Raw genomic sequence first — 21,314 nt, 5'->3', positions numbered from 1 at the left:
GAGGAGCAAGTGTCAGGCTGTCCTGCAAGTTTCTGTGCTGGCCTCCAAGTGCCCTACTGATATATGGAAGCATTGCTCAGCATCAGGCAGCGCTGCCCGTGTCAGCTGGCCCCTGGACTTCAGCAAAGCCCACCACAGCAGTGAGAGGGATCCCTGGCAATACTATGTTACACACACGCATGCACAGGCTTTGCAGGATCAGAAATTGGTTAACAAAGGGTTATAATGGATAAAACGATTTGTGGCTGTATAGAAAAAACCCACACTACTGCTTTTGTCACTCAACTGTGTAGCTCCCAAGGCTTGTCTTGCTTCCTTGCTCCTGTCTTCCCAATCCATAAAAACCTCAGTGATTCCTGAGAAACACTGGAATGCCCACGAAGCAAGCACGAAAGAAGACCAGGTCTGTCTACGGACTTACTACGTAACTTCAGCTAAGGTATATTGCTGTACACTTATCTACTGTAATAAATAGGAAAATCAGACTCTAAGCTCCCACCCCACCCCAGAAGTGTGCACTCTCAGAGCTGTACAAACACGTACATAATTACTCCTCAGATCCTGCCACAAACGCGCAGCATGCCCAGCCATCCAGAACCTTCTAAAAGTCATTATTTTTAAAATGAAACAAATAGTTTGCCCTCAGCTTCCCTTTTTTCCTAGTGTGTTTAAAAAAAAAAAAAAATAAAAAAAAGTTGTTTCATAATTGCTATTACAGAGGAGACTTACAGTACATTTTCCACCACCCAGCACCCACACAATTAGACTTTCTTCACCTCAGGTACAAGAACACATGTGCTGACTTTGTATATACACCATATAATTCCTGACTCAATTAGCACATAGCAGATAATCATTCCCTTTGTAATGTATTAACGGCTGTTTGCCTTTCTGCATCATTGGCTTTTTCGCTTTATTCCCAGTGGTTTTCAAGTGGTCATAAGTAAGAAATCTAGTACCTACAGCCATGGTTTCTGGCATTAAAAAGCTAGAGAGAGAAAATGAATCAGGAAAAAAAAAGCCTTTTTTTTTTCATGATATCCAAACCTCGGATCCTGATCCAAACTGTCTGTAATTTAAAAAGCAGAATATACACTACAGGTATCTTGGCTGGCTGCATCAAAGGTGAAGTTTAATGGTGTCTTGCTCAGAGCCAACATGAAGACATTGCCAACCATTTCCTTTATTTTAACAAGTCCCCAGCACACACAGCATACCTAACACCCAGCTTCCCTTATGATGCCCATCTGTTTTCCAAGAAAAACAATCTAAAGCCTTCTGGTTATCATGGGGACTCCAAAAAAATGAAAACTGACTCCCCTTTTTCCCTCTCACTAGCTGATTATGCTGGCTGCTCAAAGCCATCTGAGTGAAATCAACTCACATTTGACAGTAGCAGATGGCCATCCGTTTTTTTTGCTCAAGTAATTGCTCCAAACCCCTAAATTTTACCTACAGGTACACTGTCAATAAACTGTCCGTCCCCTCTTCCCAACAGAGGAAAAAGGACCATGACCGTCTGTCTCCAGGCTACAAATGAGTTATGCTGTGTCTGCTCAGCCAGCCAGCTCTGCCTCACCTACAGCACACCTGGCCCACAAACCTCATTTATCTCAAACAGAAAAACCCCAGTCAGCTATTCGCCACCAAACATTTCCACAGCTGAAAGCTCTGGGTGCTTTGTAGTGCCAAACACTTCGTAGCACGGGAGTGTCTGTGGCCACCCACACTATATTCAAATGTACAAACGAGCCAAGAAGCTTTGCATAAACAACTTGGTACAAAGTGCTGAGATGCTGCTGTATTTCTACATGACAAGTTCGTTACCATTTGGCGTTGGCTTATGCTGATGTACAATAAGAAAGAAAAGGGAGAGAGAGAGAGACTCTTCACAGTTACATTAACTTCATTTTATTTAATAAAAAACAGTATCAGATTAAAAATACAAACACTTTGGGTGATTATCCAGCGTTTTTCCCTGTGTGCCTCATAGAGTTCAAACCAACCAAGGATTGGGAGAAAAAACCAAAAAACCCAAAAAATAACACCAAACAACTTTGGCCGGAGCTGTAAAATAATGTTGCACCAATTAAATTACACCAAATATATTATTATACCTTTGAAATGGCTTTCAGACCAATAAATAAAAAAAAAAAAAAACCAAAACAAATTCAAATAAAAAAGTCGACTTTGTATTACAAAAAAATTAAATAAGAATCACAACACTAATAATAACAATGTGCAGTCAAGTTTTTTTTTTTTCTTCTCTTCTAGGAATGATAACATGCCAGTAAACATGTAACATGCCAGTAACATGCCAGTAAATCCCTACATAACATTTCCAGTTTGGCAGCAAGCAGTCACTCACTCATTCACATTTGTACACAAGGAAGCAGGCCTGGGCAAAAGCCTCGGGAGACAGGAGCCTTTGGGGTGCTCCTCACTTCCCTGCCATGGCTCGCCGAGTTCCCTTCCCTTCATCCTGAAACCTCTATAAATCCATTCAAGGTTTAGTGCCACACGTGCAGGGAAGGTGTCAATCAGCGCAACCCCACCGAAGCGATGCTCCAGCATGTCAGCGGGACAGCGCTAATTCACACCAGCTAAGGATGTAGCTCTTACACTCCAGGGCACGGGTCAAAAGCCATGGCTGCAAGGCACATCCACCCTTGTTTCAGAAAGGCCATGGAGACTATGTGGAGTTGTTTTAAAATGCACCACAGCAAACCTGTTAACTCGATACACTGCAAAATGGGGTGTTGGCTTGGGATGGGCTAAAAGAGCACATGCAGGGCTTGTGAGAGAAGTTGAGATGTCTGACTATCATACAGAGAGGTACACGTCTGCAGAGAAGTGACCTGTAGTTGCCCTTCCTAGGCAAACAACAGTGAGCCAGATTTCACTTGACTGCTTGAGAGCATGTCTCTCAGAGATTTCATGATATTGATGCCATTTATTTCAGAGCCAAATTTGGTCCAGTGTAAGGAAATAAGTAATAAGTAAAGGTTCTCCATAGAGGCAGATTAACTGATTTAGGAAACTCAAGTTGGTTCATCTTTATGCTAGGCAGCCCAGTTGATTTTTAGGAGGAACCATCAGACTTAATACCATGATACACTGAATAAGGAATCTGCAAGTGAAATAGCTTCCTGCCCCAGATGCCAATGATTTATGGAGTTATCCCCAATTCCCAAGGAATCCTCAGAGGAACTCTATTCTGTTTCTGCACCACCTCTAAGATTTGGGACACAGCGGGTCAAATTCTGCTTTCAGTTCCAGTTTCAGGGCAGGAGTGAGACTAGAACTTGCCCCATGCTCCTCTGCTCTGGGTATGCATGTAGATGCAAGTTTTGCAGCTGTGGATCATTTGACATCATAGGCTGAAACCTGTGATTTAATCACACCAGTGCACCTCCAAGAAAGCCAGGGGCTATGTGCTCATGGAAATGAGACTGAAATGGGCCTGAATATTCCAGTTTGCCCAGGCCTGTCAAACACACAGTGCCTTTCTGACATAGGCTTACATTCAGGTAATCCAGTAGACCCATGTGGTACCTTTATGGGAGTTGAAGCCTTCGGTCTGGATAGTTGGATATCTGAGAACACAAACACATATCCTTTTTTTTTTCAAACTGGTGTCATTGCACACTCAGTACCAGCTACACTAGGATAGAAGCAGGCCTGCTAACTCTGTTATTAAACCTAACATTATCATTTCATCGCTCAATTCTTTCTGCTCCATTACCACCTACCTAAAAACATTTTCATATGGAGAAAGGCATCTTCCCACTAACTTTCTGACCTCTATCTGTTTCCTACATGCTACAACCTTTTCCTTACCTAACATTCAGGTCACAAACTACCTGTCACTCCCAAATACTACAAGCTAGCAGCAAGGTGGCACCATTTGCTGACAGTGACTGAACTCTAGATTGGAGGGTCAGCTAACTCTTGAGACCCTTTGTCAGATCCATCTTTATCTGGGCATTCATCTGGCCGGCCGTTTTGAAAGAGTCACAAGTGGAACACATGGGTTGAAATGCCTTAAAAGGTCATTTAGCTGCTGATAACATCCCTTCCTTCCAGATCCCTTTATCGTTTCTGTGGCTCTCTTTTTGCTAGTAGGAGCAGTAGTTGGAAATAATTTTAGAACTTTCTGCTCACCGAAGAGCAATGGCTTTGGACCGTGTGGGAGAGTCCAGATCTGAATGCCTGCTCCATCACTTGTCCACAAACACCTCATGGGGTGTTTTTCTGGGGCAAGTCTCTCAGATTATCTGTCCCAGAACACGTTCAGAACCTCTCAGGTCACTCTGGTGGAAGGGACCATGGTGACTACCTAGCCTGGCCTGCTGCATAATGCAAGCCAAAGATCCCCACTGTGCAATAACTGTATTCAGATGAATAACTTCAGGGGGAAATGAAGCCTCTCTTTCTAAAAGGCATCCAAATCGGACTTGAAGAATTCAGCTCATCTCTTGATAAAGCTTAACTGATATTAATTGGAAACATCTCAAAACATGTGTCCCTCACTTCCAGTTTTAATTCTGTCTGACTTAGAGCCATCAAATCTTGATGCTTTTGCCAGCTAGCTTTTGATGTGCTTTCCTCACAAAGACCAAAGGTTTTTCTCTGGTCAGGTAGGTAATATTTTGAGGGCACAAGATTAAAGAAGTGTGAGATGGCTTTGGGGCTACTTTACTAGGAGTTCAGCTAAGTAGGTACAGTCAGCACCTCTGAAGCAAAACCTACCACTGTCAGCAAATCAGTGACCTGGCTTACTCCATCATAAAGGTACACAGAAAACCTCCCTTCCCTCCTTTTCCATCTTCCCTCCACTAGTTGAGCTTGTTGCAGATCTCTAGGGCTTTCTTGTAGACCTGAGTCACATCATCCATGTCTGTGAGAAGAGAAAAACTGCTGTCCCCCAGACGGTTACGATAACGCTTTAGATACTGTGGCCGTGGGCGGTTCTGAAGTCCTTCGAAGTCTTGGATCTGGAGGAAATTTTCAGCAGAGACACAGCTCCGTATTCTCTGTCTGTTTGGCCTGTTCTCTTGCAAATCCAGCAAATCAAATGAGTCACTGGACAAAATACTGTCATCACTAATCACGCTGGAAGGGCGACTGTAACTTTGAGGTAATGCATCTCCAGGCAGGATCGCTTCTTCCATGGCCTCCAGCGTTGGCGTGTCAGGGCTAATCAAAGCAGATTCAGTGCTGCTGGGAGAATACTTGCTGTTGTGTTTCAAGATGCCCTTACGCCTGCAGGAATGGCTGTAAGACCCATTTCTGGATGGCTCTGTGACCCCTGGAGAAGTGTCACTATTTACTGTCTCATCATTATTGTCCAAGAGTTCAGAAGATTCGCTTCGTTCTGGAGAGGAGTAATAGCCAGACTCCCTCTGCTGAGTCTTCTTTAAGATTCCTTTTTTTGGCATGAGTGAAGACTGCTTAGTGCCATATTTGCCAGCTACCTCTACCTCCACAACACTTTTAATGGCTACGCCAGTCCTACACAACTCTTGCTCCAGCTTAAAAGCAGAGGGTAACACTGGGCTGACCACTCCTTCAATGAAACCTGCACTGTGAGATCGATGCTCACTGTTGCTCCTTTTCTTCAGGATGCCTTTGGGTCTCTTGGAAGTGGGTTTGGTTGCATTTTCAGCTCCTCCTTCCTGGATGGACTGTGCAATGTCATTTTCCTTTTTTGATTTTTTCAGAGATCTTTGTCTCTCTAGTGTGACTTCAGGACCTTTGGGCTTAGAAAGGCACTTCATTTTGGTATCAGTCTCTGGTTGGAGGCCAGTAGAACGATGATGCCAATCAATGAACCTTGCCAGCAATGGGGACTCAGAGTCCCTCATGGCATCACAGTCACAAACACTACTCTTGTAGCCCCAGTTAACCCACCAGTGGTTGGCAATGTCTTCAATGGTTGCCCGGCGTTCAGGGTTCACCATCAGCATCCATCTGATAAGACCACGAGCATCTATGGATGAAGAATGGCATACAAAATTTTTAGAACATGAGCATAGTTAGCTTTGTCAGTTTAAATTGGAAGTGTGAAGCCAATCAAATGCGCAAAAATAACGCCCTTTACAACAGGAGAAGTGAAAGAGGGCAAGGCTTTGTCCATCAGTCAATGACAGAAAATGCATTTGAGTATTACTTCTCATCAGAAGAATATGATTCACTCTGAGAAATGTACACTGGGCTATCAAATAAATTAGTATTTGTACTGTATTAGAAAGTGAATAGCTCCATATTACTGATGGAAGTCACCAACCAATTGACTCTAATATTGACAAAACTTAGAGGAAAACAAAGATGACTTGGGATATTTGCTTTTCTATTTATTTTTCCATTAACAGTGTAGTCTTCTGTGTATTTTAAGGGTTTATTTTCATACAGAGAGCAAGAAGACCAAAAATTGAAAGGGATAGCAAACAACTGATATAAGATAAATATTAATTTAAATATAATGTATACATAGATATTTAAGGCCGGAGGGATCATTATAATCAATGACCCAGACTTAGCTGATGCTTTTCTGTCAGGTGACTGCTTAATGTGTTATCCTCTAAGTAGAAATCAATGCGAACATAGTGGCATTAATTCAGATTTTGGCCTGCCTTCTTGAATAGGAGACTGTGTTGCTCTGACCATTTATCATCTCTCTGCTGTGATATACCACAGTGCAGTTAGAGGATTGATCTGTACTAGTATGTTGTATCAGTTTAAAGCTTCTCTGAACAATTCCACTTGCAATAGCTAACAGACCTTTCACTGTCACACATCTAGTTAAAAGAGCCTGCTACAGCTTCCCCAAGGGAACAAAATCTATCTGCTACAAAACTGTAATTTCGAAAGGGCTTTTGATAAATGCTGTATCCAGATGGGCATTTACAGTAGATGAAGTCAGTAGGGGATGAGGTTTTTTTTTTCTGCATCATTCTAATATGACACCAAAACATGTTGGAAGGGACCAGACAAACTCTCCATCCTGAACTCCTGTCAGCTCAGTACACGGCTCTCCCTCCTTTTACGTACCTGAGGTCTGTGTTGGCTCACGATATTCTCCACTGCTGATCTGCCTGATGAGATTTTTGTGATCGAAGCCATCAAAGGGCATCGTTCCATAAACCAGAGTGTAAAGCAATACACCAAGGGCCCAGCTGTCAACCTGAAATACAGACACAACACGTGTGAAGCCCAGGGAAGCTGATCCCTGCCCTTCTCCCTGCCATTAGCACCACAAGAGAAGCGTAATGTCCAGCTGCACCTGCTGGTGGGCAAACTGGTATCTAACACCTCACTACCCACTCACAGGCAAAGCAAACAAAAGCAAACTAAGGCAGCTTAAGAACTTTAAATACAGGACAGATCAATAACATTCGCAGTAAGACTAACCCTCAAGAACATTATCATCAAAGACATCCCCATACCAGCACAAAAAAGCTGACCCTTCTTACCTCTGGGCCTCTGTAAGGTCGTCCATTAACTATTTCAGGGGAAGCATACAGTGGGCTTCCACAAAAGGTCTGCAGAAACTTGTCTTTATGATAAAGGTTGGAGAGTCCAAAATCAGCAATCTGCAAATAGAATTGCAAAAGGCCTCTGTAGTAATAATTATATCTTAAAGAAACAAAAAAATCCTTTTCCAGGAAAGACTTAGCTATATTTGACTCTGTTGTAGTGCAGGGATCTTATATTTGACTCTGTTGTAGTGCAGGGATCTTGATGTGGATAATCTCTCAGGTTCCCTGGCCAACCCATTATTCTATAATTTTTTGACTTTCCTCTCTACAGACCTTTCAGAGAAGAAAGATTCACAGGTTAAATCCTCCCAGTCAGGGACAAGGATGCTTTGGTACCATTTACAGACAGGTCACCAACTGACTGCAACCATCAGTCAGTAATTTTACCCTGGATGAACTGCATATGCTTGCAAAAACAATTTCATACTGTGAGGCACTGGGCCTGCTGTCCACTGATTGCTCTTCATCTTGTTTAATCATTAATACCAAAGGAAAGCAAATAGAAAGTACCACCCTTCTTATCACACACACGCAAGCCAAAAGCCAAGACCTTTAAACTCAACAGGAGGAGTGAGGCAGGAATGTTGCAGGAAACTAAGCCTTACAGAAAAAAGTAATTTTTGAAATCATCTGGAACATAGCTATGCTTGAATGAGATGGAAAGCGAGGCAGTTGCTAACTCTTCCAGATTCAGGGACACCAGGCTGAGGAAGCTGAGCTGTTAAGCCCATGAGATGTCTATCACGAGGTAATAAACACAAGTCTGATTCCTAACTGGAAACAATGGGCCCAAATCTGGTTTTCCCAACACAAACAAAACTTCCCTTGAGACTACTGGGAATTTTGCCCACGTAGGAATTGCAGGATCAGGTCCAAATATTTTGTTTACTTCAATTCTCTGTTCTTGTTCTTACAAAACAAAGGCTGAGGATAGCAACACTGAATACTCCCACAACCTTTGCATTTTCTTTGTTTCTCTAGCACAAGGCAACACATCTCATTTTTTTACTTGTTTAAAACCCAAATGCTTCTGCTTTGCAAAGATACTTGCGTTACTGCCCACTATTGACATAAGGCACACATAAAAGACATAAAGTACAGGCATTAAAAAGGTATTAGAGCTATAAGAGATAGGAGTTTTGTCTGGGTTTTCTTCACCTTATTCATGTATTTTCTACCAGAAAGAAATTAAATCCCAGGAATTTTCACAAGACAAAAATTCATGGAAACACAAAATGAACGGAAAAGAAAAGGATTTACCAGCAACATCATTCACTCCTGGTTTTCTAGAATGTCCATCATTGGAGCCCCTAATAACTGTTGAATTGCGACACTTAGTGACCTCTAAGTCTTTGTCTCTACTATCTAAACTTCTACAGCTACACCGAAACATGACATATTCGAAACCAAAACAGAAACATATATACACTTCATAAGTAGATACATATATAGCTGTTAGATACTTTCATGTTAGAAATATAAACTTTTTTTTAAAACAAAATTTTCACACAAATCTTAAAGTCACAGGTCAGATACAAGATTTCACACTTTACCCTCTCCTATTTTGATGTTCTGCTTGTGCAGGTGTTTCACCAACAATTTGGACTCATCCTGCTCAAAGAGCAGCTGATTCCTGTTCATTAATATTAATTCATCTCACTATGAGAGATTGAATTCATAGATTGAATTCACTCAGTCCCTCCAACAGTGTATTATCAACCCTCAGCAGAAAATTCAACCCTTAAATAAATGCGGTTTGTAAAATCTTCATTGTATGGCTGGAATGTCATTGAAAACAGCTGGTGTACAATTGCAGTCTGCAAACATATTCTCATGGCTCAGATTGCACTTAATTGCCCTGAATTCCACTTTCTTATCAAGTCACCCTGCCTGGCTTGCAGGAAGTTGGTTTTAAGCCTTATGAAGTGTGCCCTGTCAATCAGGGGAAGAATGGGATCATTTCAGTGTTAAAAATTCGTGCTGGTCATTGATTTTTATTTTAGTTCAGGATGCAGCTAAGACAAGGACAAACACTGCACAGTGTGATTCCTTATGAAAATACATTCCCTTAACACCATGGAATGTATAAAATGCATGTGGATGTCCACGAATACATATATATAGGGATACGCATACCATTGTTCACTCTAAGAAACTCAGACTTGGGCATTCATGTTTTCCTTTTGACCATTCAGGAAAAGAGTATTTATGTTACAGTCCACTCCCATACTCACAGACTGATGTTTATCAGCTTTTCCCATTAAAACTGTCATGCCCCCCAAAAAAAGATTAATAGAAGCCAACATTACTTCATGTTCTTGGCACTTAAATGGAACTAAGGCATCAAGTCAAAAAAACTTCCTAAATTAGGAGGAGCCAGGAAGTAGAGTTTTATTCCCCTCACTTCAGCAGTGTATGTTTCATATTTACTGTTAGTTGTGATAAACCAGATGTAATTTATTGTTAAAGTGTGGAATATAAATTCCACAAAGTTCACACTCATGGAAATTGTCAGTTCTATCCCACTTAAAAATCTGTCTTTCTGTACTGCAGATAGAGAAATAATTAGGTCTCTTAAAGCACATGAAATGTATGTGCAGTCGGTGAGACTTCCGGCAAGGTAAATCCCAATTACATACACTTACTCTGTATATACGAAACCCTCATGGGTTTTTAGTGGTTAGTCTGATTGGTGTCCCCTTACCAAGCCCAAGAGAAGGTGCAGTTAGTAGGATTATGTTACTATTATACTTGCATTTTTCTCTCCTTCTATCACTTTGGGGTTGATCATATGGTTTACGTCAACCTCTGCTAGACGTCTCTTTTAGGTGCAATTCCCAGCCCAGGAGCCGCCACAGCCCTACTGTTGAACAAGGAGGCCCCTCCATCGAGCCAGGCTGCATGACAGAGGTGTCCCTGGGGGCAGCCTATGGCGTGGGGCAGGAACACAGTATTTGACATTAACTCCCCACCTGCCACACTAGACAGCAGTTGCTCTCCACCTCCTTGCATGCAGTTTTGGAGATTTAGGCACTGGGGAGAACTGCAGTGCTTGGGGACATATGGTCCTTATCAGACTAAACTGCAGGAGCTATGGGCAAATGGAGGCAGCTACATACTTGCCCCGCTGCTATTTCTTCTAGTAAATCCATAGCTGCAATAAATCAAACACTAGCATGCTTCATCCTTTCAATACCAATGAAGAGAAGGCACCACCAGAAGGCTTTTTTAAAGACCACCGAAGGCAAATGCTTAAAGCCATCGTGAATCTCTTCCCACAAAGGGCAGCTTTTTCAATGCTTTGGAGCTGCCTTAGCCCTCCTGCCTGTCTGACCCTGTCCCCCTCCAGCTGTGTTAGGCTGATGAACGATTACATCCTCTTGATGGGATGACAATGCCAGTGAGAGGCTCCTCTGCCACTGCATGGCAGGGGCAGCAGCTGTACCCACCCCAGGAACACAGGATGAGCAGAGGGGGCAGCTCCAAGCTGCCTACAGCTGCAGGGTGGAAGTCACCAAGTGCAGGCAGCTGAAAGGAGTAAATTTTAAGGTGGTGATGTTACCATCTGGCACATGAATGTGGCAGAGCTTGTACATGCTCCAGAAACCCTTTGCCATGTTATTTCTGTAAAGAACATGGCACCATGACAACAAGGTAAGAAAGCAAATAACGCTCTCCTGGGAGGCTGCAGTGTCTTAGTAAGATTTAGCTCTAAGACTCTGCCCCACTGTTGACCTCCACAGACAGGCTGGATCCCAGGAGAAGCACTCATGCTCTGAGTTTCTGCTACATAGTTGGGTGTGCATCTGGGGAGCAAGGCAAGGTATTGTGGGATTAATTGGCTGGATGAACTCCATGTATGCCATAGATATGCATGTGTGTTCAGTCTCACAAGTGTTTAAAACTCCTTTTATTCACTTATGCTTGCTGCATTTAGGGGTTTTATGTAATAGTTTGCAGGAAATAGTACCACATACACCAAGTCCCTGAAAAACCTAACTCTTCAAAATGTGTAATTTTTTGTCAGCTTCCACACACTGGTGTTTCCTAATTGCTGTACTCTAACACATGACTCTTTCCAGAGACTTTTACTCACCATGTAACTCTTAAAAATAAAAAAAGCTGATTATGTCTCCATACACTCCTTCTTGACCTTCACTTAATTAGCTAAAACTTAAGAATGCTTTCCAAGTTAGTATTATGTAAAATGGCTTGGGGCCCTTTCAGGTCGGATAATAATTTCTAATGGATTACTTGTCCTCTTTATTTCCTGTTTTAAAAGTATTGTTTAAGCTGCTATACAGGGATGTATTTTTACAACATCTTATTTTTTATTCACATTACTATGACATGTTTTTGGAAATGATAATGTATAGATCACTGGCTTCTTCAAAATCATGTATTTAATTGCACATTGTACCCAAAGATAAAGGGATTCCTTTAATTTTCTTATTTTTTAAATCAAACTGCCAATTTTGTATCTGTTTGTAATCCACTGAATGAAACATAAATACTAGGAAAGTACAGATAAGACTATCACTCCATTTCCAGAAAATGCCTTCCACTGAGTATTTGAAGCCATCAGTCAATACCAAACCCCAATTTTTTTTTCTGCCTGAATAAAACACATATAAATATTCTCAGAACGAGGACCTGATAAATTTACTCCTAATAAATAATTTACAGTTCCACATGTGTTTCCTTGGCAACGGTTACTGTTTAGTGAAACAAAAAAAATGTGGGAAGTAAAATTCTGTGCAAGTAACATAGAAACCAGAGTAACATATTCAAAGCTTCAGCATCAGGGAAATAGTGGCAGTATGCTTAACATTGAGTATTCAGAGCTGACTTCAGCCACAAGGTGTAAAAACACAGAACATGGAGAAAAAGGAAAACCACACCAAAAGCCACCTCCTGAAACAATCAAAATTCAAACACTGTTGATCGTAAGATGTATGAAATATCTACAAGTTCAGTCTGTTTTTCAGTTTCATGAGATCCTTTGCAAATATAGTTAGTAGGGGACATCAAGGAAGCTTGCAGCCACTTGCCCATGCCTGCTCAGAGGCCTTAAGACTGAAGAGAAGTACCTGAGGAAAGTAACTGGAAATAGGCAAAATGCCTACACAGCAGCTTAAATACAGCACAAGTCAGGAAAGGGAAACCCTCAACAAAAAAAGGTCCAAATGATAGGAAGGTGTGTGGGGAGGTATGGATACATGAACCTCTCCCACAGCAGTGCCACTCACTATGGCAGCTGGAATGTGCCTGTGGTTCTGAAGCCTCTGGATCGGCTCCATGGTCTGAATTGAACACAAAGCTACCTGTCCCTGCTCTGTCCTCCTGTTCTACCAACAGGAGGATTAGACTCCCATAAAGAAGAGAGAGGCGGGAGTGGAGCCTTCCAACAAAGCTGAGCTCCCCAGAGGTTTGGGGAAGTGATTGGTTTTGCATATGAGGACCACAGTGCAGACATCCAGCCCACGGCAGCTAGCGAATTCCTCAAATTCCTCTTTTCTCTCAAGAATTCTCTGATTAGCTGGGAAGATAGTTTAGCGTGCAATGTGGAAAGAAAGGTCATCCTGCCTGCGGAAGTCTGATTCGTATACAATGTCCCAGAAAGGCTACTTCTCATTTTCAGCGCTGCTGAGAACAGCTCTGGCTGCTGCAGCCAGTGTCCCTGTAGGAACAGGAGTGGGGAGGTTTGCTCTGACACTGGATGCTAACGGCAAAACGTCCAAATATTGCATTGGATGGGCCTTCTGTAAAAGCCTATTTTTGGAAACCACATATTTATGTGCCTTTAATCCACTAGTTGATCCAAGTTAGCTTCTGTCATCAGCATTACACAGATGGCAGCTACCACATGTTACTTTCCATTTCCATTCCACATCAGTTTAAAATGAAGACAGTCTCTCCAGCGTGGAGCAGAGAAGGCAGTGCGTGCAGCCCCGTGGCTTTGAGGGTAGACAAAAGGAAGACTCAGGCTATTTAGGTATTTGGCTATGCAAGTAGCTCCTTGATTGCGTTTTTAATTAAACAAGGATGCTCAAGCATCAGCAGAAACTCTTCTGGCTTTCCTCCCTCTGCTTGTTTGCCCATAGATGAGCCCAACCAGCCATCCTTACATCCAGCTACCCAGGGAGGAACAAAGTTGAAAGTGAAACAGGTTCAGCCACCTGGAAATTACACTTATTTTATATAGGAATATATATAGGATATATATAGGGAATTACACTGGAAATGAAATGTCTGTATTATTTAACTTAATGATACAGCTATAAAAAATAAAAGAAAAAGATGGGGAAAAAAGTTACTCCCATGCTTTCACTGGGGAGAAATGACATGGAAATGACATCACTGACATCACTATCCAAAGTATACGTTTGTGTCTGAAGTTCCAAGGCCATTTCCTAATGAAGCACATGTGCTTTACTAGGTTTATTTTGAAACTCTATTTGCTTATTTTCCAGCCATGATCAAAAGAACATTCTGTGTAGTGTTCTGTAGGAGGCACTTGAACCCTGTAGACCAGAACAGTTTTTTCCTACCCTCAGAAGCAGCCAGCAATAATATCATTTGTACAATAAACCCGACTGCACGAAATGCTCTGTGTTTTCTACCAGTAAATAGATGCTGCATTGAGAATAGTGGCACTTGCATGGCAAGACAGGGCCTTCTCCCCCAAGGTATGCAAAACTTCATTTAGTGTGTATTACTGGTAATCAATGGTGTCTTCCTTCCCCAACTTCCAAACTCCTGAGCCTCTTGCCAGATGCTGTTGCTTAGTAGCTGTTGCCATAACACTAGCTCTTCTAATACCCTGGATAAAAATGTTAAAAAACATGCAAAACCATTCTGAGAAACAGAGAAAAAGAATCCTACCTTAATATTAAAATTGTCATCAAGAAGGATGTTTTCCAATTTTAGGTCCCTGTGGACAACACCGTTCTGAAACAAGAAAGAAAAAAATGGAAGAAAACATGAGAAAATACTGGGAAAATTAAAGGTGAGCTGGCAGGGTGGTCTTTGCATCTACATTTCAGGGCTGATTTCACTGTCGTAACACTCCTGGCCCAGTGACTAGTGACAGGCTCTATATTAGTCACTTGGTGTGTGGTTATGGGAAGGATGACTGGAATCTGTCCTCCCACAAAGACTCTAAAACAGCAGGGGGGGTGGGGGGTGGAGGGCGAGGGGGTGTCTTTTCAGAACTTAATTTCATCCTGGATCCTGCCCCCACTGCGTGAAAGCAATATATTCTTCCCAGGCACCAGAAAAAAATATCTGTCAATGACGTTAGTGCCTACAAAAGCCCTCATTCCTCCAGTGTGCAGCCATGTGGATTGGAGGAGTTATAATCCTGAAGGACTGTAAATGTTAGAGATGGAAGTGAACGAGCTGGGTTTAGATCAGAGTCTTCTTTAAAGAAATTTGGCAAAATCAACTGCACCAGGAATGGCACTGCAGCTTTTCAGCACTGTGAAGTGAGGACTTTGAAAAACCTCCCTGTTTATCAGAATTCAAGTAGAGATTTAAGTGTTAAAGAATTCAAATAAAAAATTGTGTTAGGTGCTCATTGTATTTAGCTTCATACAAGTTTTGGCTCTGTGAGATTGGTTCATAAGCAGGGCTAGAAGGTCCATGATGACAGCCAGTCAGCTACCTTGGGTTTAATTGCTTAAACTGTCATTCCAAGTGGGTACCATGATGGATAAAGTCATTTGCAAATGGTATCTTTCTACATCATCTCCCACTACATTTGAAAAAATTACTTTTACCTATCCAGAATGAGTAAATGCTAAAGCTTATATGTGAACCTCATACCTTTCTCTTGGCTTTTTCTTTCATATATTGTATCTTTTATTCTAAAGTTGTTCATAAGTATATTCAAATTGCAAACTATCATTTGTTTGAGTGCATTAATACAAATGCTGTAGAAGTTATATGGGATGCCTTCTCTAGTTCATGTTGGAATTTTTGTTTTTTAGTGTCAGGAGAACTATTTCAAAGGCAAAAATGCAACGTAGGGCTAAAGTAAGGGAGTGGCTGGTATCTGCCATAACACAGGAAAACATCATTAGTCTTCAAAAACAGGCACTAGTTCAGTGTTGCACTTTTAATGAAGATCTCCTGCTGTACTGATAAAATCACATGCTCTGATACTTAATAATGAATGCTGTTGACTCAGACATGCTTTGAAATATGTCAGTAATCAGCCTTCAAATAGCATTTTTTAATATTAAATCCTTTGCTCACCTTGTGGCAGTAATGTACAGCAGAGACTATTTGTCGAAAGAAGTGTCTTGTCTCTCTTTCACTTAATCGCCGCCTCTCACTGATGTAATCATACAACTCTCCTTTACTTGCATACTCCATGATGATCACAATCTTATCTTTATTTTCAAACACTGCACAGAATAAAAGAAAAGAAAAAACACCACAGTTGATCCAACATTTGAAAACTGACACTTTAAAGAGTGAAGACAACTCGGGATGTCTGAACACATCCTACATCACCACTGAAGCCTGGAAATAGCTATCCCACTGCAAAAAGCAAGTTCCAAAGCTGCTTTCTACCAGAGGAAGTTTACATCATCTCAGACCAAGAGAAGAAGTTGAGGCTGTCTTCACTTTGATATGGCTACACGAAGAAAGCTCTTTGCCTCAACAATAAGGGGTCAAAGGGTGGCAAAGTCAACTTGATCCTAGTGAGGTAGGTAGATACTTGTGCCGGTGACACCTGAATACTAGCTCCTGCTCCAACAGGGACTTCCTCTTACCAGTAGCCCTCTTGAAGCCATAGAACAGAAGCAAACTGGAGCCCTCACATCGTTTGGAAAGGGTTAATAGAAGGCATAATAAATTCTTGTCTTCAATGACTGTTTGATACAGGACTGCCATTTGGCTTACAATGGCTGTTGGCTGGCCTTCACCTACCATCAAAATCCAACAAGTGAACTCATACACGTGTCCTCTTCCATCCCAACGCTGTGCAACAGCACGGGGGGCATGGACGCTTGAGCTAGCTGTGCCTGCAACATCACCAGAGCTGTACAGCTCTTTTCAGTATGGCTCTGTACCCTACCTCATGTACCCAACTCATCCTCAAGCTTACTTATCTCCTGCCACCACTTCATGTCCCACTGCACGCCTTAGATGGCACGCTGTAATCCTCTGTCACTCGCGCAGAGCCGGCAGCAGAGCACGACTCCGACGTAAGCAGTGCAAGGAAAATTCATCTAATACACGTCATGACCTGAGTCTTCTTTGGGGCTAAGAGTACTCTGTGTCACATGCTGTCAAGGACTTCACTGTGAGTGGCAGATAGCTAATACTTAATCTAGTAAAACAGGCTGTTAGTTTGGAATTGCTGTAATGCCCTGGCTGCTACATAGCTCTTCCCTTCTGTCACCGAAAATCCACTGCAACCCACTGGAAACTTCCTGCACCTGCCATAAATAACCACCACTAGATGAAAACATGGTAATTTTCCTTTTCTTTTTATCTGTGGCAGCAGCCTGCTGAGGCTAGGTCACACTAGCAGCAAGGTACCTACAAATTAATGAGGTTAAAGGGTTTATTACACATGGATGCTAGTTTTGACCAGCCCTACTGGAATGATGCCTTCCTATATCTCTTCAGTAAAGCTCAGCCAGTAGTCCTTAGTGATTTAAAAAAAAAAACAAAATCAACCTTCAGCTTTTGCATGAAATGTGAAGCTGCCTCTCTTAACACACAGATTCTTGCTTCTCTTAGGCTTTGTCTCATGTCCTCTCACACCTTGTCACTCAAATCTACAAGCCAAAGCCTTTGCAGTTCCCTCTAACACCCTTGAACCCCAGCCAAGCAGCTCTGATAAAAGGGAGAGCAAACAGCCAGATAAAATTGGCTGCTTACTTGTCTGCTGGCCTCACTGTACCCCGAAGCAGAGGCTCCTGCAAATGATTACATCCTATGTGCATCCTCATTAGCAATAAACTTCGGAAACTGGACGAGCCGTCTCTGGATGGATTACACATACAGTATCCTCTCCAAGAATGACAGACTGATATTGTCTGGGAAAAACTGAACGTGCCCCGTGTCATATAGGGAAGTGCTGTGGTGTGTTATCAATAAAGGGTAATGCACACATTTGTTTCTCCGAGCTTGGAAAGGCTTGTTAGGTATATGCTTGTTTAAGAAGGCAAAAAGAAATGGTTTCAGTAAGCTGAGACAAATCACTAAAACCACTCTTATTTAAGAGATCTGCTTTAAAACAAACTAACAACACAACAACAACAACAACAAGAACAACAACAAAATCCCCACTCGCCCCAAAAACCCAGCTGATTCCATGAGTTAGGGCTTATTGTATCATGCACATACAGGTGAAGTTGCCACATGGCACTAATGATCTCAGTGCACTCTCATGGGAGTGCACATCCCAAGCAGTTCCAACCGAGGACCACCGTCAGCTATGGGCTCTTCCCACCCCACTCCCCCTGCTGCTGATGCCCTACCAGGTGTTCAGTGCTGCTGATGACAGTAACAGCAGTAACAGACCTGCCACGATGGAGCATTCTTACAGCCTGCTTTCGTTAAAATTTTGCCTTCATCACTCAGTCATGAGAGCTTTCTCAAATCATCCTTGATGTACTGAAGTTTTGAATTCCAAAATCTAATTTTTTTTGGACTCAAATTTGCCATATTAATACAAGTCCTGATCCAGATATATTTTCCAACATTTCTGGAGAAATGAGGTGGAAAGCACTTCATTTGGAGGAATGCGCATTTAAAGGCATTTTCCATTTCAAATTTTGTCCTATGCCCTCTAGGAAACCGAGATAATACCTTCAAATTGGATTTAGGAAAGCATAAATCACTATTTTTGTCAGAGCCTTGCTAGAATAGATGAGAATAGAATCATCTCAGTAACTCATATTCCACTTTCAGTTTACCAGCACACTTGGGACAAATTGGCACATTCTCCTTCATGAGGGAGCATTGTGAGAGGGAAACTATCCTTGAACTTAAATGACATTACAGAGGCCTCCTCACCATCATCATAGCTGAATGATTACAGAATTAAACAGCAATTAATTTCTCTGCCAAGCGGCAGAGATGAATGGGGAGGTATTTTTTCACAACTGCTTCATTTCAGTTCAGAGCATCTCCATCATACCAGCTGAATCTCATGAGAGGGCACACAGCTACTTTCCTGCAGAGAGCAAACTGAACAGCAGACAAAAAAATCTAAAATGAGAGCTGCCACTGAAGGAAGAGGAAGTTGAAAGGCAGTGGAATTTATGTCTATACACACACATAATCTTAAAGAGGAACTCGGTGGTCAAAACTATCAGGGATGTGACAGAGTGGTATTCTGGCAAGTCTCAGACCATCAGCCAAGAACACCATGAATTTCCACAGTAGTATTTAGGATGTCAGACAGATTTCACACAGGCACAGCATGTAGTTTTACAAATCTATGCTCAAGAAAGCCTTGTGGCCAATGGCTGGGGGAAGAGAGTAGGACATTAATTAAAGGCTGGATTGACTTACTGCAAATAATAATGAGGTAATAAATATCCCACCCTGTTAGCACCTGGGCTGTAACCTGCAGGCTGATGACAGACGTATCGCCTCCATATAGGTTCCAGGACTCCATGGTTCACTCTTTGTTTTTGCTGCAGATGATTTATTACCTGCCATCCTATTGCATATTCATTCCAAAGCTCACCCCCACCTAGAAGTGTGCCTGAATCCTGGCTGCACCTACTGCCAACGGAGAAACGTGGCTTTGGCAGGATGCTCCACCCCAGGAACATCCTACAGCGTGTTACTGCTTGGATGGCCGTGTTGTACAAGGCTGATCCTCAACCCTGAGCAAGGTCAAGGGAAGGAGGGAGGTTATATATAAATAAGGTGGGGCTGCTCTAGCTTCTTTCAAACGATCAATACTCTGCAAACAGCTGGCCAAATAAGTGGAGAACTGTCAGTAAGAACTGTCACTATCAACACCCAGACATGGATAGCAGGAGAGATGGTCTGTCAATCAAAAATTGAGAGATAGGGGTTGCTTAGATACGAGGCATGAGCACCACATATTAGAGGAGACAGCAGCAGGAGAAATGCTTGCTGTGTGTCATTTATTTCTGAGTCACTGTGTTTATTTTCACCACTCTGCAAGCTGAGTTATACTGAGAGAGCTGCAGTGAGGCCTCGATGTGGTGGGAGGGCTGCTGCACTACCTCAGCCATAGTGGTCAAGTGATATAGGGTAGGGTAGTGGTTGCAAATCTCTAGTATTTCTCTGCAGACACAGCCTGCCAGTTGAAGAATTGACTTCTGAGATGCCTACACTTCCACGTGGCCACAGGGGAGGAAGCAGGGATAGCACTGTGAGAGCACATCAGGAACCAGGAACGGCATGTACCACAAGGTGTGAGGAACGTGATTGGATCCCCGGGAGATGAGCAGAGTGTTGTGTTAATGTACTAGGAAATTGGTCACAGCAATGTGAAGAAACAGAATTTTCCAGTGGGATACAAGCTTGCTTGGGCTTAATCTGTTCACCCCAAGAGCCTTGGCAACCCAAGCAGCAAAGGGTGCTTAACATGCAGTGGTCAAAGAAAGGTTTCTTACAACTTCTCTAATGTGTTTGTTTATTTCTTTTTTTAAAATGACAGAAAAAAAGTTCTATACTTCTAGGCTGATAATTGAAGCCAAATCTGCTGGCTTCAGAGCTCATTGAAGAATATAAATGTGAAACTGGGAAAGAACTTCACTTCTCACTATCAAAGACATATCTGAGACAAAGTACATTCTGTAACATCAACAATCTGTCTCTTTCACAGGTTGTTCTACTACAGCAATAATTCTTGGATATAATGTCTCCACTTATTTATATTTAGAGGCTGTGAAATTATGAACTCAGCTTCTATCTACAGCTTCCCATTTTCTGAATAGCGCTGTGTTGTGATCTCTTGCTCATCAGCACTCTTCTTTTCAACCCTACTGCCAAATTCTTCCCTTTAGCTACACTGAAGTCACCTCCTCTTAAATTCACAGGACACACTCGCTATCCTTCTTAAATGCTAAGATGCACTTCACCCTAAAATTGTTGAAAGCCCACATGAGCATGGTTTTGCAAACATCGGTCAGAAAGATTCAACGGTACATTGTATACCTCTCTATTAGGACAGTTCATTTTGGATTTACTACCAAATTTAAAAAGCAAAACAAAGCAGAAGGCTTTTGCCCTTCCTCCAAGCTTATAGGATACTAAAGTTAGAGCGAGTGCCGACCACGGGGGCGTGCATTCCCCCCCCCCCTTAATGGACTACCTCCTCGTGGGTTGATTCCATTTGGTTTACATATAACCCTGGGGTAAGGATTTTAGTTTGTTAGTTTAAGAGGGGCGGCCAATCTCTTTGCACTGGAACCATTTGAATTCTCCTCATGCCTTTGCTCTCTATCAGAGCAATCTCCTAAATTAGTTCCAGTATGTTGACATTCCTTCCATCTGGTGTCTTTCCATTCAGCGGTATTTTTATTACTCTCCTAACAGCCGCAGACAGAAGTACCTTTCCACTGCTACAAAATGCTCTTTTATTAAAGGTCAGCCAAATCAAAAGAACAAGTGAGTTTGTTTTTAATTTTGGAGATGCAGACTAGAATAACCTTTTCATTCAGAAAAGTCATGTATGACCCAATTACCTCCCTTGTGTAATAAGGCTTGAATTATTCTTCAAAAAGACATGTGAGTACTGAAAACGGTCTTTTACCTTAGAAA

The 21,314-nt window shown here is 42.1% G+C and overlaps 1 protein-coding gene across 2 annotated transcripts in view; it reads right to left on the bottom strand.

The window, feature by feature from the left end:
• Window positions 1-1,888: 1,888 nt before the first annotated feature.
• The window catches only part of NUAK1 (NUAK family kinase 1), a 48,368-nt gene continuing 28,942 nt past the window's right edge, over window positions 1,889-21,314 (bottom strand). For both annotated transcript variants that reach the window (XM_032688548.1, XM_032688549.1), the window contains 5 exons: window positions 15,801-15,952; window positions 14,427-14,492; window positions 7,476-7,595; window positions 7,054-7,186; window positions 1,889-5,992 (listed from right to left, as the gene is read on the bottom strand). In XM_032688548.1, coding sequence (XP_032544439.1) covers window positions 4,839-5,992; window positions 7,054-7,186; window positions 7,476-7,595; window positions 14,427-14,492; window positions 15,801-15,952 — 1,625 coding nt within the window. In that variant the 3' untranslated portion in view covers window positions 1,889-4,838. The remainder of the gene's footprint in view (window positions 5,993-7,053; window positions 7,187-7,475; window positions 7,596-14,426; window positions 14,493-15,800; window positions 15,953-21,314) is intronic.

The sequence above is a fragment of the Chiroxiphia lanceolata genome, chromosome 5, assembly GCF_009829145.1.
Source record: "Chiroxiphia lanceolata isolate bChiLan1 chromosome 5, bChiLan1.pri, whole genome shotgun sequence".
Lineage (NCBI taxonomy): Eukaryota > Metazoa > Chordata > Aves > Passeriformes > Pipridae > Chiroxiphia > Chiroxiphia lanceolata.
Note: the sequence above shows the minus strand (reverse complement) of the source record. Positions and strands in the feature narration are given on the sequence as shown.